Genomic DNA, 18,330 nt, shown 5'->3' with positions numbered 1-18,330 from the left:
AAATCATATTAAAGAAAAACAAAATATATCACCTATAGCAGACAATAGAAGCATATTTTGATAGATTTTTTTAAAAGATTAAGCTAAATAACATTAATGGTGAACACTAGTAAAGACTTTATTGAAAATTATAAGGGCTGTCCATTTTTCAATGTGATCAAAACGCTCACATATGCGTTCAGACACGTTTCAAATGCTGCTTAGTTCTGATAAATAACAAGTATGTCTGATGAACAGATGTTAGTTGATCAGCATCTTTAGTGGGATAAATTTCTATGGAAATAGTTCAGTAATGTCTTTTACAGGAAACGTTTTGGTTTGAGCAACACTCTTCTCTCTGCTGTCAGACTTGGTAGAATACAAAATAAGCCAAGTGATAGGTGGCAGCTGGAAAAGGTCAGAAATTGTCAACATTGTATCATGATAAAGATTCTGACTGCAAATCACTAAGCATTTACTTAACTTGATTCACACAAGGACATAAACTGATCATGTACTTAACTTTGAGAATATACATAAAGTTTTTAGGAACTGGGCTTAGATCACCGATGAGTTTTTCACGATGGGAGATATTAAACAAAGGCATCGAAGTTTTTGAGTTAGAAATCAGAGCAGTGAAATGTGTTGATAGCTCTTAATGTATAACCTAACGTATCGATACTACTGTATGCAATATGATCGTAGTGTATGTAGTCTGGAGGCGATGACAGTAGTAATATGCCAGTTGAAGTTATTCATTCAACTGTATAAATATCCCTGTTGAACTTCAGATTTAACAAAACATTTCCTGTGGAGGTAAATTTCAGGTATTTTCATTTTTTGACAGCTGTATGAAATGAACTTCCCTATTTATATTCTTTAGGCAGGAAAAATGATACAAGTAAAATTCTGTGCTTCATACTGTTACTTTTTCTCTTAGAGCACTTTTAAAACCTTTTTTCTTTAAAATAGTCTTAAAAATACCATCTCATAAAATGAAATAACTGTCTGGAATTCCTTGAAGCTCATGGTTTGGCTTCTGAAGTTTTTAAACAAATAGACTGTCAGAAATCAGTGTGGATTCATTTCCAGGATTAATGCTTCATTCGCAATAGATTCTTTGCAAGATCAATACCCTGAAATATCAGAAGATTAAAGATGTATCGGATAGCAAAAACACCAAACATTGTTTTAATTACTCAAATAGAAGAAAGCTGGATAATTTTTACTTGCCTATGAAGAATGTTCTGCTTAAGCCAAAACAAATTCTTTACCAGTTCTTTTAGAAAGTCTGGAAGTATTTAAGTTTCTCTCCTCTGCTTATGAGACAATGCCTGTTAGTGAGCCAGTGCTACATGGGGTAATACTCTTCATTTGTAACAACCTGTCATTCAGCTGGTCAGTAAGCTAATTAAGTACGTTTCTTAATTGTTTCAGTAATACGGTTTATTAAGTTTGAGGCTTCTTACTCTGTCTGTTGACCTATAGGAAAAAAAAGAAGCAACAATCCAAGGTCTGTGCCTGTTGAATAGTTTACAGAAAGTTAAACAGTGTATCCATTCACTTCTGCTATTGTGGTATGTGAAATGCAGTCTTTTGAGCTGAATCCCAGAGTCATTAGCTATTAACTCAGGCAAAGCACCTATCGATTTCAATCATAGTTAATCATGTGACACTCCTTTATTTATGCCTGTATTGTGGTTTTAACTAACAGCTCGTGACAGGGATTTGTAGATGGGACACGTAGGAGTGGGAGTCCCAGGAAACATTGTGGTCCCTCGGCCAAAATTCTCTGCGGTTGCCCTGAAACTAATGGCCAGACTGGGCTCTCTACCGCACTTTACAGGGAGCTGAATAAATTCCTTCTACTGCCTTAGCAGAGGGATTTCGAGGATATAATCCTTCCTTTTCCCTGGCATTGGAAAACACATGAAACCCTAGTGGCAGTGCACAACTCAAGTACTGTTAGCGCTCCAAGACTGTGGAGATGGGGCAGAGGCTGGAGTCGGGACAGAGGAACAAAGAGGTGATGTGGCTTGGGGTGGCCTTTGTGCACCAGCACAGGGTCAGCCAGAATTTCAGTCTACCAGTGGGAATATTCAGTACTTCCTTCAGTTATATAAAATATTGGCGTAGAAGCCCAGGCACGCATGGGGAAAAATATGTGGATTCGAAACAATACTTTCAGTGTCTGAGTGCTTTACCCAGGAAGAACTTTGTTTTATAGCAGTACCATGTGTGCCTCATACTGCTGCTACTGCTGAGCCTCTTTCAGCACAGTTGAGCTCTTTTATACCAACCTTTCATGACTTCTTTGCCTTCTGAACCAGTAAGAATTATCTCCAAATTATAAGCTTGTGACAGATGTATCATTCATGAAAATCTGTTCTCTGTCTATGAGGAGTTTTCCAGAAGCCCTCAGGAATACAGGCTAGATTATTTTAAAATGTGTGTGAATGATGGATAGAAAAGTGTAAGCCTAAGCTTAGGGAATGGCATCATCTTCATGCATAGTGCAAGCTGTGTGCCTGTGTTTAGCTTCCCTGATTATTTTAAGCTCATACTTACGTGTTGGAGTTGTGTTGAATGGTGAGACAAACTAAAAATAGTTATGGATTCCCCCAAGTGACTTTTCCAGTCACTTGTGACTCAGAGACTGAAACAGGCTGTCTGAAGAACTAATGAGTTCTTCCCAGTAGTAGGAAGTGGGTGAGACACTTGAAGTGGATAGAAATTGCCTGAAAGTTTTTGAGACCTGTAGAAACAGAGCTTCAGTTCATTGATGCTTAGGGTTTGTGAAGGGGAGGAGCATCTCAAGAAATTGTAGCTGGCTAGGAAACAGTTTGTGCAGTGCCATGAGTGTTGAAAGTATCTGAAGCGCTATTAGATGTACCAGAGAAATCAGGGTTTATTAGCCATAGAAGAACTCTGTTTCTGCTTGGCTTAGGACTTTGCAGAGCAGTCATTTTTTCTGATGCATAGCTCCAAAATTACCCAGATCTTACACCACTAGGAGCCCCATGTGGCAGTTGCTTTTTCTTGCTGGCCAGTTTCTACAATGATCTGGACGTTAACCAAATTATCATTGATTCTTCAAGCTTTAATTCACCATAGAGGCAGTGGGAGCAGCAGCTTTAATCATTGCCAGTTTTTACTGACAGGACTACAAACCACAGTTGCCAGATGACTCAGACTTTGGCATCCTTATTTTTGCTCATGGTTTTTATATGGAAATTTGAAAAAGTTATGACCACAGAGATCATGATTTTCAGTAGAGTGCAAATGCTGTAGCACCACACCTAAACTAAAAGTGGGCTTTAGTCCATCTTCCTCCTCCTTTCTTTTTTTTTTTCTTCTTTGTTTTATATGCTTTTAATTTACTACTGTTAAATGTCACCTTTTCTATTCCGGGGATAAAGAAAAAAAAGGCCAGTTCATGATGGCATATTGGCTCTCATGTCAGTGAAGTCTTGCCTTGACACACACATAAGCTGCTGGGATATGTCCTTGAGGCTTGTGACCTTGCAGAGGAACACTGGGTGTTAGGTAATGTGCCTCACTGCCCAAATGCTCCATTTCTGAGATCATAAGGGGAGGTGCAGCACCAGCCTTGATTCCTCCCACTTCTTTTCAGAGAGATGAGAATTGTAAAACTGAGGCACAAGGAGGGGGAGAAGAGTCGAGTGCAAATTGGTTTAGCTGACTCTCGCTAACAGCCACAGTATATGACTTTAGTAAGCGGCTTCTCTTTCTTTGAAGAAGCAGTACTAGCTCTAGGAAGGGAGTTGAGCAGCTGTAATTATAAAGTAAACCTGAGTAACTGTGATGATAAAGTAAAATGGTCCTTCCCAGGGCCACCTGGGATGTGGGTTGAGAAACCAGCATTGTGTAAAGATGTGACATGAATTCTCTAAGGTTTTAGGGCAGCCACTTGGAAGAGACATTATGAGTACTCTCCAGTTGAAAGATTTTTGAGCTTCTGGGAACTGCAGTATTATCTGTATATCATCTAGTTCCAGTTTTGAAAACACCTGAGCTGCAGCAGCAGAGGGAGTTGTACAGAATTCCCTGTTTGTGCATCTTGACAGCCTTCGTGAAGTGCCAGGCCAAGAGTTGCTTCTGGAAACAGAGCAGACTCTGACTTATCAGGAATGGTCAATCTCGTACTAATCCTATCAGTGCCCAAGCCAGGGGAGCACAAGACAGCCTGAAAGACACGTGTTCACATAGTGTAAGCCTGAGCCTGCATCTGAAAGATGGGACTTGTTTTGATACTTTACTGTTTTAACACAGCCAAATACCATCCAGGCCAGGACTGTTTCTCACCCCTTGGTCACAAGACCCTCTGCAGATGGTAGTGTGAAAATAGACTCCTAAAGTTACACAATAACTGAGCAGTCTCTTTTAACCTGTTTGGCCACTCTGTTCTTTATGTTGTTCATGTGTCACCCTAAAACGTGGCTCAAAGCACAAGTGGTGCTACCCCATGTAGGCGTGATGGGCAGAGGTGAACCGTAACTTCGCTAAGTTGTCCTGGTGCTAAAAGCTCCGTTTCATGAGAGAGGCTGCGACAGAGGATGTTCCTGGCTGCTCACACATCCCTTACTTGACAGATGCCTAAGCTTCACAAGCAGCAAGCGCAGAGCTGCTGCAGGTTGCACATTACAGTCTGGTGTTTAAACGGTGAACTGGTGCCGCTTTCAGTTTGTTGCTGAGGTACTTCAGGAGGCGCCTGGGGAGTATCTGTGAAAAAGGGGCAGAGAAGATGGCTGGGATGATGCCTTGCCAGCCCTCACCATGCAAAGAGGGGACCCTCTGATGAGTCAAAGCCCTGATGTTGTGGGTTAGCCTGCTATCTTATTAGCAGTCACACTGTGAAGCTACACAGAGTAACTCTGTACTTTGAAAACATGATTGACTCATGGGTGTCGGTACAATTAAGTGCACGCTGGAAAAATTTTGGGAAGGTTGGAGGAAGCCGTCAGTGCCTGGGCATTCAGCATGCATCCGCTACTGCGGAGTGACTGGGTTACCAGCTGAAGTGAAAGCAACCGCAAGGCCACAGCCTGTGCCATAGGATGAGCCAGCTATCTTGAGCTGAAAACTAAGCAGCAGTGGTGAGCATTTGGGTCAGAGGTTTATATGCTGTCAGGAAGGGAAGTTAGATCAGGGAAGGTCTATTCACTGCATACTGAGGCTTCACACTTCAGCACATTTGAATTGTTTGCTGCAGTGCCTATTTATATCAGCATTTGCTTTGAAAGTGTTACTGAGTGCAGCTGTTACGCACTTCTCTTGTGCTTTGTGCGCTTCCATTTTATACCTAATTGATAGGTTTAGATATATTTTTGTCTGCATCTCAGAAGTACATTTAAGCTTTCTTTGCAATTTTCTTCCATTTTGCATGGTAAAAGTCAAGAACATAACTAAGTATTTTGTAAGATTCTGAAAATTTGTATTCTTATTAATAAAACGAATAATAAGAATATTCGTGGTCAGAAGAAAAAAAAGGAATATTGACCTCAAATTATTGCAAGATTAATTTAAATATTTGCATGGGGAAAGACACTTGTTTGGAATAACACAGACATCACTAACTTCAGCTTCAGTCATCTTATCTGTGTTACCTTCTTTAGTATCTGGGCAACAGAATCTGTCATTATAATTTGGCAATTTTCAGTAAGTGGTCATAAACATTAAACATAAGTTGGCAGGAGGTTGAGGCTTTTTAACGGGGGATAACATCATAGAAATCACAGTCATACTTTTTGTCTTTCTTTAAGAGAGTAATTAGAAAGGTATTTGAGATAATTTATACAGTTTTTGAAAAAGTGGACGAGCACATTTTTATGAGGAAAAACGTAGGGAATAGGTGCCAATGGCGAGTTACTACCTTGGAAATATGCTCACTCATTCTTATGACATACTGTTCTCTTCTGTTTCTTTCTCCTTTTCAAGTTGACACAGGGGAAGATAATACTGTCACCTAATTTGCTCATGCCATTGCAATGCACTATTTAAGTTCAGCTAAGAGCTCCAGTGAATCTTCAGTGTCTCGGCAAGAGATTGATCCAAGATGGCTGAAAAAGAACATTGTACTAGAAGTGAGCATCATATAGTATCATTAACCGGAGTATTCTTTACCTGACTATTCCAGTGTGGCAAAGCACTTCCTGGCCTTTCCAAGCAAGAAGACTGCTGTGGAACCGTGGGTACTTCCTGGGGTTTTAACAAATGCCAGAAATGTCCCAAGAAGCCATGTAAGTGCTATTTTGTTGTTATTCTCTGGATCAGTTTATGGCTTTTTTTTCCCTCAAGTAGTATTTTTCCTTTTTTGGGGGAAAAAAAAAAAAGGAACCTAGTAGAAAGAATAGGCTGTTGTTTGATTAGGGACAGGTTGCAGAAACTGGAATTCTCCTGCATGCCAGCAGAGTTACAATATGCAGGCACTCAGTGCAGCCAGCAAAGTTAATGTCGTTGGGTTTTTTTATCCCTTCCTCCTCCTTTAAGTCAGTGATGCACTGTTGTGTTTTCTCAGTGCAGGAAGGATAATGACATTGAATCATCTTGCCTCTTCCAGCTGGATTTATTTTTTTAAAAGTTTGCACAGAAATGTTAAATTATAGAGGCGCCAGTTACTGCTTGGAGAGAATGCAGTGACCTCTTGGGACTGCAGATGAACTTTCAAGTTTGAAGCCAAAGTTTTCCAGGCTCTATTTTGGCAGTTACTTTTTTTTTTTTTCTTCCTCTGTTTTAGAAATATCTTCCTCAACAATTAGGCAACGACAAAGACTTTCCTCACTGTATAGTTATGATTTGACATCATATTATAAAGAAATTTCCAATTATTTACATGATAGGTGAAGCTAGTCTCTTAAAATTTTTGAGTGACATTATTTTTGCACAAGAATAGTAATACTTCTCTGTCATGTCATATTTTCATCACTAAATGAAAGATGGGAAAAGATAATGTAATCTCTGTTTTGCAGATGGAGTGGACCTGCATTTAGTGGGCCAAAAATAGTGCAAGGAGTTGCAGTCATTCTTACCTAGGTCTTCTAGGCCCCTGTTGTTCGTACAGGTAGCAACGCTGGAAACATGTTCAGTGTTTGATTTTTTTGGAAGCATATTTTTGTCCACAAGTCTGAATGTGGACATAAATACAATTCCAGCAGAAAAACTACTGTTACTCCTAGTTCTCTGACTCCTCCTTCCACAGGAGAGTTTGATATAAATTTATACTGACTCAGTTTGATCTGCTAGTTTATAAAGCATTTAAATTTTGTGTTTTGGAGTATGTTTATCTTCTGATTTGCTTCCAAAAGAGAGCCTCCTCGGGGTCTTTGAGGTCCATAGTTAATAAAAGACTCGGGTACCTAAATTTCTATTCCTGTAGCACATAAATACAGCTTTTAACAGAGACACACATTCTGTATTGGTGTATGAATTGTGAAATGTGTCCTGATTTTGTAGCTTTCTCTAAAGAAGTAGCAATTTAACTACAACTGAAAGTTTTGTTCATCAGAAGCGTGTGGGCGTGCAGAGTGTTGCTTAGTGGATATAGTTGTGCCATGGGAAAATCACAAAAGCCTGAAATTTGCTTCAACCAAAAACTGGTAGGAACTACTAATACAAATTTTTGGTGCCTGGTTTGAAGGGAAGCCCATGTGCTAGTTCTTCATAGCTCAGGTAAAACACTGGTCTCCTCAGCCTGGAATCCACAACAGACAATGTGTTGATCAGGCAGCTGCTTAATGCCAACATGCTCAGCATGATGTTAAGAGCAAGGAAACAGGGAAACACTGGGACAAACCATGTCCAAAATCCTGGTCCCCAGGTGCTTCCTAGGTGGGTACAGAGAAGTGCCTGAACTTCTAAAACATGCCTAAAACCTCTCCTGAAGGGAAGTCCACCACCCTTTTTTCAAAGCACTGAGGAAGAATAATTTTTTTGAAATGCTAATGAGATGAGCACTGTCCTTTATAATAAAAGCTTAATGGCTAGCACACTTGCTCAAGATGGGGCAATTCAGAGTACCTTTATCTGCCAGAAGAATTTCTAATCTACATTTTATACCTATGAGGAGATGCCCTAACCCGTAAAATGTAGAAACAATTCTTGGAACAGGACTGGGAACCCAGTCTCTTTCCCAGTGTCCTTAATTACTTACGGTATGAGTCATGCTCACTCCTGCTTTCTGGCTCAATCTGGAATTGTTTTTTTGAATGTAACTGTATGATTTCAAGAGGAGACAGAGAATGTTGCCACTTGGAATAATCCTGTCCTTATGATTAAAGCGTTCCTGGAAAGTAAGGGTTTGTGTCTCCTAGAAGTGATGGGATACGTTTCTCATCTTTCTAGATGGGAGCTCTCACTGTACAGTAGTGTTTTAAGAAGGGAGGAGGACATGGGTGCACTGTTTTCTCCAGATTAAAATACAGTGTTATCTACCACTACATTATATCAAGAGTATGATTTGGTAGGTGTATGCTTCAAGAATATTCACTGAATCTGTCAGGAAGCTTTGGTAGAGGTATATGTAATTTCTTAGTTTAGACTTGATTTAGGAATGAGTTAAGCATGATGCTATTCAGTCATGCCATGGCTTATGGCAATTCTGCATGAGTGCAAATGGTGAATTTTGAGATCTCTAAAAACTTAAGGTGATAAATTTGAAGTGTTGCAGGAGTTTAAGTGGTCTTACAGCATCTTGGAGTTTTATAGATGTTCAGTTTGAACTTAGGCACACGACTTGTTTTGGATCTGGGCCTAAGTGTCCTTTGGGCATAGGTGTCAAATTAAGCCTCATGTCAGTATCGGTGTTATGCTTCTGTAGAGCAAACAATTTCCAAAGATAAATGTAAATTTATGATAAGATTTAATGAAAGTGTGGAGTGCCTGCTTAAGGATTTATATTTCATCAAGTATTTTTATTTTTTTTTACAATATTGAGAATGTTTCAGTGGTAAAAAGAGCATGCATATATATTAATATATATGTATATATGGTATTGGATGGAAAAACTTGGGAGTCAAGTAAATTATTAGTAAGTTATCAGTTAAGTGGTGTCCATGGTAGTGTCTGAGCGGCAAAGTTAGTCCCACATTGGTCCCATGTCATTTTGACCTGTTCTGATACTTCACTAAATTGGTATTACCCTTTTTGTTGTAGACATTTTGGAAGCAAACAGACTTCCTTTTGCTTTTATGGTTTTAGGCTTCATAAACTTCATTTAAGATTGACCTGTTTTTATAACAATATCTAATCAGGTGTCATTTAATGTGATCTTCTGCAAAACCCACTTCAGCAAAATATTTAAGCATATACTTCAGTCTCATTAGCAGGCACTTTTCTTCTCTCTTCAGTCAGCTACTTAAGGATGTACTTAAGTTTGCGTGTGTCTTGTTTCCATGGACTTAAATAGGGCTTTGTCACTTTGTAAAGATGTACTTGCATATTTTGGGTAATAGCCACTGCTCATTCAGGGCTTCTGTCTTGTTGCAAAGTCAAGTGCCTTGGCCTGAGACAGCTCCCATGTCTGTAAGTTTATGGGTTCTTCAGTATTACTGAAAAATAAAAGAAGAAATTTTGGAACAGATCTTCATTTTTGAGGGCTTCTACAGAAGACAACTTTTAAGGCAAAGTGCATTTCTGTGTTACATGGGTAATGTTATGATTGTTCAGGCTTCTTGCTAACAGTTAATAATTACAAACAGGTTGTCTAAGTGAGTAAAGGGTAAGTAATGTAGGACTCCATCCAGCTCCCACATGGATAACTAGCCATCACTGAATAAGCTCCTTACGCTACTGCGACCTGCTTACGTTGCTGCTCTTTGTAGAAGGAAGAAAACAGCTGCTAGTAAGCCACTACTTCCTGTTCAGTGTGGGAGTAGGAGGATGAGGAGGGAGGGAGAGGTTAAAATCTCTGACCCCACTCTAGCACTGCACTTTCTAGAGCAGCTGAGTCACCCTGGAAGGGAAGATGCGTTGCAGCACTGGAAAAGGCCTGGCATAGCTTATGGGCTGGTCTCCATCTACAACTGGAAGAGCTCTGCTCTTCCTCCGTTTTCCTCTGCCAGGCTGTACTGCAGGGTACCATTCCTGCCCACAAAAAGTTAGAGACACTGTCTTGGTTTTAATGTGAATTGAATTAGGTCTGTAATGGCACACGCAGGTAAGTTAGGACATAATCAGTGCAATTATGAATCTGACTCTGCCAACATGAGCATTAGGAGTTTCACTGACATTTTGGGGGACCAGGAATAGGCTAATGCATTGTGCTTTTGAAAATCTCACCTTAAATTTCAACTGTTTTTAAAATTAAACATTGTGAAAAGACTGGAGCTGCCTTGAAAATAAATGTGTAGCTGTCATTTTTTGGTGAGAGACAAAATTTTCAAATTTTAATTTGTGTTAAAATGGTTGTAGTCAATGTAAACATGGAAAAGTATGTGTTCAAAACTGTAAGAACATTGTTGCTGTATTTTGACCTGTACTCTTTTTGTGTTTAACCATTTTATCATTTTAAGCAACCTCTAAGGAGAATCTTAATGTTCTAATTAAGCAATTATTTTAAATAATTCACAGCAATTTGAAATAAAACTGTCTCACTCCAAAAGCTGCTACTCAAGATCATTACTTAAATTTTCCCAAAGAATAGGGAAAGCTTTAGAACTAATGAAAGTAATTCTTTTTTTTTTTTTTTTTTTTTTTTCCCACCCTTATAATCAACCAGTTACCAGTTTTAAAATAAGCTGCAGGGATAAATGTGCAATTCAGGCACTATATGTGAAGTGAAGCCAATTGAAAACACTATCTCAGTTGTTCTGTCTTACTTGACAGTTTATGCACAGCAAAGATGGAAAGTGTTTGATTTTTTTTTTTTTTTTTTGGCCTGCTACACATTTAGAACACTTTTAAAGGAAAACAAAAGATCTGACCAAATCTGACCAGATGTAAGGTATCTCTGTTGTAGCATTCAAATTATGAAAAACTCTCTTGACTCTTATTAAAGGCACTTGTGTAATCATAGTGCCAAAAGTTTAGTCCTATATGTTTAATAAAGTACTGGGCTTTGCCAAGATGTTAGCTTTTAGTGCATAACCATACAAAGAAGTTACAGCTCTCATTTATGATGTTATAACAGTTTAAGAATCAATAAACAGGTTTCTGTAGTCTCAAAGGCAACCTTAAGTGGAGGAAAGAAACAATAAATAGAAATAAAAATCTAGTTAACTGGACACTTTCTATTTTGGCAAAATTGAACTCAGTCTGTATTTTGCAGTGTTGTTATGCCCTTGACAGTTTACACTGATTAGCCAATAAGTCACACAGTCTTCTACAAGTCAGCAACTTTGTTAGGTAAATCACAAATGTTTTTTTCTTCCTTTTGCCTTGTTTTAAAAGTTCATTTGCTTCTATTTCCTATGTATTTCAAATATTTTTTAATTCATTGTGGCAAGAGAAATGGTACCCAACAATTTTGCTTAACACTGAAGATACTTCTGCTTTCTAAAGCCGCTTTCAGTTTTAAAACCATTGAGTTTCCATCATGAATCTTCAACTTTATCTTTTCCCAACGTGATATTTGTAGCTGGTTTGGGAAAGTAATTATTTGAATATTTGAGAACAACTAGAATGAAAGATAATGTCCTGATTTCAAAGATTTATTTTGTGGACAAAATAAAAATTTGACTGGATAATTGAAGACTTAAGTGGTATACATGTGGAAAGAGATGGAATTAGGGTTACCTGTACAACCTTTAATTTTAATTTCTTGACCTTTTGTGCTTAACCATACATCATAAAAACTTACCATTTTTTTTTTATAGTTACATAATAATTTGGCTGTCAGGCTCTCTAAATAAGCATATAAATCAGCAGTATTTAACTGATGTAATTTTTTTCTTCAGCTTACCATGGATACAGTCCTATGATGGAATGCCCACAAGGCTACAAGAGGATCAATGCTACATTTTGTCAAGGTACGATAGTGCCCACAATTGATTGTTTATTTTGAGTACCAGTTTTCTGTGACAAATTCTTTGATATTTATGACTTAGATTAATGGATCCAGTCCATTGATTTGTATTTGGGAAAAAATGTTGAGGCTACTTTTAACTCTTTCCAAATATTGGCAACTCCGTAGAGTGCTTTTTTTTTTTTTTCTCCGGGCAAAAAACTTTTAAAACTTTTACGAATGCTCTTGTTTTCTTTGATGATGTATAAAGATGACTTAAGGATTCATTTACTTTGCTCTTCAGTAGAAACACGTTATTCTGTCAGTTCTTTTGCTAAACAGTGAACTTGCAGACTTACTCAGTTAAGTCAGATGAAACTAGCAATAGAGAATAATTTCTATAATCATGAAAGTATAGAGTAATCAGAGAACAATTCTTTTGGGCTTAAGAGGTTAGACACAACAGTGCTGAGAACAGCCAGAATAATGTCACTGGCAAGTGGAAATGAAAAACCATGCATACCTGGCTGCCATGTAAAGCGGTGACCCACATACTTCAAGAATGTGCATAGTGCAGGTGAGGATGTATGGAGTTAGATACTGCATAAGTTGTGTTACTCCAAGATTATGCCCTATGTTTCCTGGCTGTAAGCATAGAAGCTATCAAAACATACAGGGTTGTGGGATCTGCATGATCATGCAGCTCCACAGAAAGGCTTGGGGCATTTAGATTCTCCTGGCCTACGGCATCTCTGTCTGATGAAGCTGAACAGATGACCATAGACATACGCTCGTTCTTTCTGTATATCTGGGAGTATTGAGCAGAGGTGCCGGATGAGGATGTAGGAAAAAGCTTAATTGCTTGTCCGACTTGTTTGGCACAGCTCAAGTAAACAAGAGAAAGAAGCTCTGAGAAGATGTGAGCAATCCTGCAGTGGTGCTCTGGAGAGAGGGTTGGGAAGGAAAGGAAGAAGGAGTTCAAGTGAGGCTGACACTGACCTGTGGTCAGGTTTGTTAGTCATTGTTGACACTGCAAGGGCAAAAGAGGTCCCAACAAATAGTTGTTGTGGTGGAGAGAAAGAGAAAATTATGGAGTAATTGGCGTTGAAGGATATATGTAGGCACTTTGGAGATAAAGTTAATTTTATTTAACTGAAAACTTTCAGTTAGCACGTCGATGAAGGAACATGCAGCAGCCAGCCACATAAAGAAATGATTTTAGCAACCAAAAAAATACAGTTTGTAGAGCACTAAACACAAACATCCCACTGCTGAGGGAGATGTGAGCTGCTATCTGAAAGTATAGGTGCTTGAGCCTATCTGCTGCTCGGTTCTCTGCCTAGTGGTTTACCAGCTTGCAGGGTAGTGGCATTTGGAGGATTGTGAGAGAAAATTGGGTTGGGTCAAAATAGTAAAAAACTAAATGGAGGAGAACTGCAAATTGCATCTCAAGAGCTTGTTCCCTGATCTGCAGTGAAAGACTGTGGAGTCCTATTAATAAATAAAAGGGTTGGGGAGATGTTGATGGCAACTTACTGATGAGGACTGCAAAGTGAAAAGGTGAAGGAGGTGAGCGTTAAGGCATAGGTGGGCCACCTTTTCACACCTCAAGTTAAACACGTAGGTGATACATATATTTCAGCAATATTTTTCCAGCCATTTCGAAAGAGAGTGTCTCATTGTGCATATTAGTTACGAGGTTTTTTCAGAGTCTGCAAAAGAGAGGATTTCTTACTTTGAGCACAGCAAGTGTCTGGAAGATGCCATGATGCATTAGTGCCATCATGCATCCCTCTGAACATGGTCCAGGAGAGACAGGAGCTTCTGATATCTCCAGTAGTTGTGCGCAAACCTGACTGTATACACAATGGTTTCCTAGACAGCAGCAACCCAGCAGGCATTTAAAGGCGAGTAGGGCATTCAGTTTGTTTCAAAGGGTTGTACCTAGCTGCTGGCAAACCTTATTTCATGGAAACTAAGATTCGTAATCAGGGGCTACAGACAGTTAAAAAATGGTCTGGTGCTTGTGAAGGTTGCCAGAAGTAGGCCAGGAAGTTGTTTCGCTGAGCAGTGACAGGCTGATAGAGAGGGAGAACATATGTCTCTGGGTAGGAGCATAAGAGGGAGCTAAGTCCTGCCATGGTAGTGTGCAGAAATAGATCCGTACCTGGTAGGCTAGTCGTTGTTTGTTGTGCTGGGTTTTCATAGTTTTTTCCCTGACACATTTTTATATTACATAACTAATACTGCAAGAAATATGAGGCTTTAAATAGTTTGTTTTATTACTGCTATCATTATCCCAGAAGAGAGAGCTGTAGACTCTAAAGATAACTTATAGATGATACATGGAAACTTATAACCTAGAGTTTAACCAGACAATGGGAGTCAGATTATCCCACCAGGAAGTAGGCTGTTGATGAATTGAGGATGGGGACAATCTCTTAACTTTCTGGAGAGGACAGAGGTGGTGACTGCTGCAGGTTCCCCTTATTGCCTTATCAAGGCTTAGGTGGCTTCTCTGTAATTTACTCACCAGCACACTCCAAAAAGGAGGTACAAATAAGGAAGCAACTGAGAGAAGGAGTACCCATGAAACAAAGCCAGGATGAAATTTAGTCCTACTGAAGTAAGTAACAAGATTACCGTTTTCTTTCAGAGGGTCAGGATTTTGACCTCTGTTTGAATGGTCAGCAGGAAAGCTAGCTTCATATGTGAAAGCTGCTGGCAGGGTATATTTCAGTCCTGAAGTGGTCATTAGCATGTGCTTCTCAATGGGTCAGGCAAAAGTGTCCTGTTTGTGTTTATCTGAATCAGACATGCTTTTCTAGAAGAGAAGCGGACAGGGCTCATGAAGAAACAGCTGTCCATATCACAACAGCAACAGCTGTGAAGAGAAAACTGTTTAAGCTGCTGGCGGGGGAGTATTTGTGTTCTTGTAATAATCCTTACAATTAAATTGGAAAGGAGTGGCACAGCATGTCCATATGCAAGTACACATTTTAATTAGATTATTCTTTGCTGAAAGGGTGTGCATGCTGTGTCCGTGCTCAGAAAGCGCCAGCATTGCTGGACCAAGTAGTAATGGGGATATATTTCTGAATCCCTGCCTGCAGCTAAAAGAGATTGCTGTTTTCACCTAGATATCGTCCAACTTTCACTGCCTTTGAAAAGTCAGGCCTAAAAGCTTAATTAGCCTTTTGTTCTACATTGTTTTTGCAGTCAAGAGCCTCCTTAGTTTACAAAGCCTATGTAGTATTAGTGTGATTAATAACCAGGTCCTAATTTTTTTTCCTTTCAAGTGAGTGAACTGATGTAATGAAACATTCTTCTCTCTAATGTGTACGGAGGACAACAAAGAACCATCTGTGGGTCTGCTAATTCAAACAGTTTAGTGTAATTGCTATCAAGAAAGCTTTTTTCCCCCCTCAGTAATTATCTTTTCAATGGGATGATTTATTACGTGTACACACATGGATGCCCTAAGGCTGTCATTAAAGCCAAAATACAGCTTATCAGAGTTGCAACTTCTTTGTCAGAATCCACATGCAATGCTAATTTCTGGTTCCCTGTTTAGAATTATACTTACTGTTTCCTCCTTCTGCTAATGGTTTTCTTGGAAAACTGAAATAGAATGAAAAAAACCAGCTGGTGAAAAGGTTGGATTCCTTTTTCAGGAAGTGAACATATTGCCAGTAGAGCACTTTAAAAATCTTATCTTGAAGAACTGGAAAAATACCTGAACACTTGTTGTTTTTCAGTGAAGTAGAAAGTTGTGCATGGAAGTTCTTGAAAAGTCCCCATATGCTTAGAATTAAGTGTATATGAGCTTGCAGAAACTAGTACTTGTATGTTGATGGATCAAATTCTGTAATTATGTGCTCTGGGGACTTCAAGCTTTTGTACCTTGGCTTCATGGTGATTTAAAATAAATTTTGAAGGTATATTCTGCCCTCCTACATTTGTCCCTAAAATACAGTAATAACTTTGTTTTTTCTGCATGTTGTGTATATATATTTTATTACTTAAAAGTAATAAGAGTAATGCTTCATAAGAAATGCTATTTGATGTTACTTAGCTACTAAGTTAACAACATTCTTTCAAAGAAGTTCTTTTATGATGATCATACCGAGAAATAAATATATCTCCAGAAACTGGGCTGGGTTGCTGTTTGGACATTGATTATGTGTTTGAAAAGTGTGGCTCTGCAAACTTGTGTTCCAGTAAATTCCACGCAGAAGCACAAAACGAGTTGGATTGATTTCTCCTGCTGCTACTCTGTTAGCTCAGAAGAAATCAGTGGGTCATTTCTTAGAATAAGCAACTGTTTTTTCTATAATTTCTAAAAATATATATTGCAATAGTTTCATTAGCAACCAAACCTTGTTGTTTGTTTCTTTTACCCCTTGTTCTCACTAATCAGGTTATTATTGAAACAATCAACTATAATGGAGGCAGTAAAATCTGGATATTATATTTTTCTTAGAACTGAGGATATTAATAGTGGTTAACAATACAGCTATAGCAGAAACAGTTGGAACAGTATTTTCAGTGGTGTTAGTAGGTACAGTGGTAATTGATTTTCATAAAGAGAATAAAAACTGATGCCTGCATAGTGAGCCAACTTGGAGATCATTCAGTCAGATGGCACTCCCAGTGAAGCCTAGTGTATACCTACCAGAATGAGTCAAATTTTCACAAATGAGACATAAATTATATATTCCAGTCTTAATTTGCAACATGAGATATTGTGTGTATTAAAGCACTTACTGCATGAAAACATCTGTCAAAGCACATATTACTAAATAACATTTAATGACTGACCACTAGGTCATTTCTAATTAAGAAATTGCCCAGTACTTTGACAAATTCTAATTAGTATATAATTGATCTAGAAGGCTTGCTTTGCTTAAATGCAGTGAAGTGTCTTAAGTGAGTGCAGTTCTTATTGAAAGGCAAGTTGCTCACTTTGCATCAAAAGGAGATAAACATTTTCCATTCAGTTTTATTACTTAGTCATTTAAACAAAGTCAGTCAGTTTCTGAAAAGCATTGAAATCTGATTTCAGAGCTAAGTGCAGAAGTCCCCCTTCAAAAATTTACCTTTCCATGGTGCTTAGGCCTGGAATCGGCTGTAGGCTGCTGATGTTGAGATTGCTTGTGTCCTCTGGCACCAGGCACTTGGGACAGAGGGGATGTGAGAAAGGCTGCAGTACTTTCTAGCCACAAGTTTATTCTGAATATTTCAGTGCAGTTACCAGGGCTGTAGTGGTCTGACTAGGCTTTCTGCTTCTACAAGGTCCCTTTCTTGGTCCAGTTTTCTTAAGAACCTTCTGGATATCATGACTGTCCTAGCTGGAGGCTGTTGCATATTTAGTTTTTATGCCTTAGCTGGAGGCTGTTGCATATTTAGTTTTTCTGCCTTGTCATCTGTGTCATGTGTTGTCTTAAAAATTGTGAAATTATAAGTTGTTTTCTCCTGTTTATGCATGTAATGTGACTTTGAGAATCTGAATTTTTCATTGTTTATTGAGACAGATTTATTCATGTTATCAAAAATCACCTACCAAATGTGTAAAATAGAAAACGCATTGTATACGAATGAGATCTATTGTTTCAAAAGAGGGATTATTATTTTAATTAATACTAAATCACTTCCTAGTGTTCTTCAGCCTTGTTTATGAAAATTCTAAATGTCTTTTAGTTACTTCAACAAAAAAAAATAGAAAAAAAAAAAAAAAAAAAAAAAACTGATCCAATTTTGGTAGTTGACACTATCATTTCAAAGAATCAGTGCTCCAGAAAAGAGATTTGACTGCATTCTTTACATGAATGGTAGCAATGTTTTCTTTTAAAAAAATAAATACTTTTTTTGTTTACATTTGCATTGTTCAAAATTCTTGTAGTGACCCCTGACTTTTTTGAACTCAGACTGTTTTTCTTGAGCAAAAATATTTTCTTTAAAATGAATGGATAGATTTCAGTAACATACTGTCAGAAGATTGTGGCTTTGACCAGGACACGTTAATAAACATGTACATTCAGTTCTAGAATTTTGTTTTTAAGTTAAATGTTTAAATGTTGTTAAATGCTCCAAGCTGTGATGATTTTGATGAGCATAAATTCAACGCGTTAAGCACAGAGACGAAAGAATGAATTTCATTTTATAGGAATGTTTCAAATTCCAGTATGTCTGTGACCAAATATGGGCCTCACTCGCTATCTGAAAAGGGTAGAGAGTGGACTTGCTCCATGGGTCCAAATGAATCATAGAATCATTAAGGTTGGAAAAGACCTCTAAGATCATCAAGTCCAACCGTCAGCCCAACACCACCACCCACTAAACCATGTCCCTAAGCGCCGCATCTACATGTCTTTTAAATACCTCCAGGGATG

The 18,330-nt window shown here is 38.4% G+C and overlaps 1 protein-coding gene across 1 annotated transcript in view; it reads left to right on the top strand.

Moving 5' to 3' along the window:
* Positions 1–18,330, top strand: part of LTBP1 (latent transforming growth factor beta binding protein 1) — a 147,397-nt gene that overhangs the window by 42,199 nt on the left and 86,868 nt on the right. The window contains exons 4-5 of the mRNA XM_009283777.2: positions 6,137–6,239; positions 11,892–11,963. Coding sequence (XP_009282052.1) covers positions 6,137–6,239; positions 11,892–11,963 — 175 coding nt within the window. The remainder of the gene's footprint in view (positions 1–6,136; positions 6,240–11,891; positions 11,964–18,330) is intronic.

Source organism: Aptenodytes forsteri, unplaced genomic scaffold, assembly GCF_000699145.1.
Source record: "Aptenodytes forsteri isolate BGI_AS27 unplaced genomic scaffold, ASM69914v1 Scaffold309, whole genome shotgun sequence".
NCBI classification, from domain to species: Eukaryota; Metazoa; Chordata; class Aves; order Sphenisciformes; family Spheniscidae; genus Aptenodytes; species Aptenodytes forsteri.
This window is presented reverse-complemented; position numbering and strand designations above follow the sequence as displayed.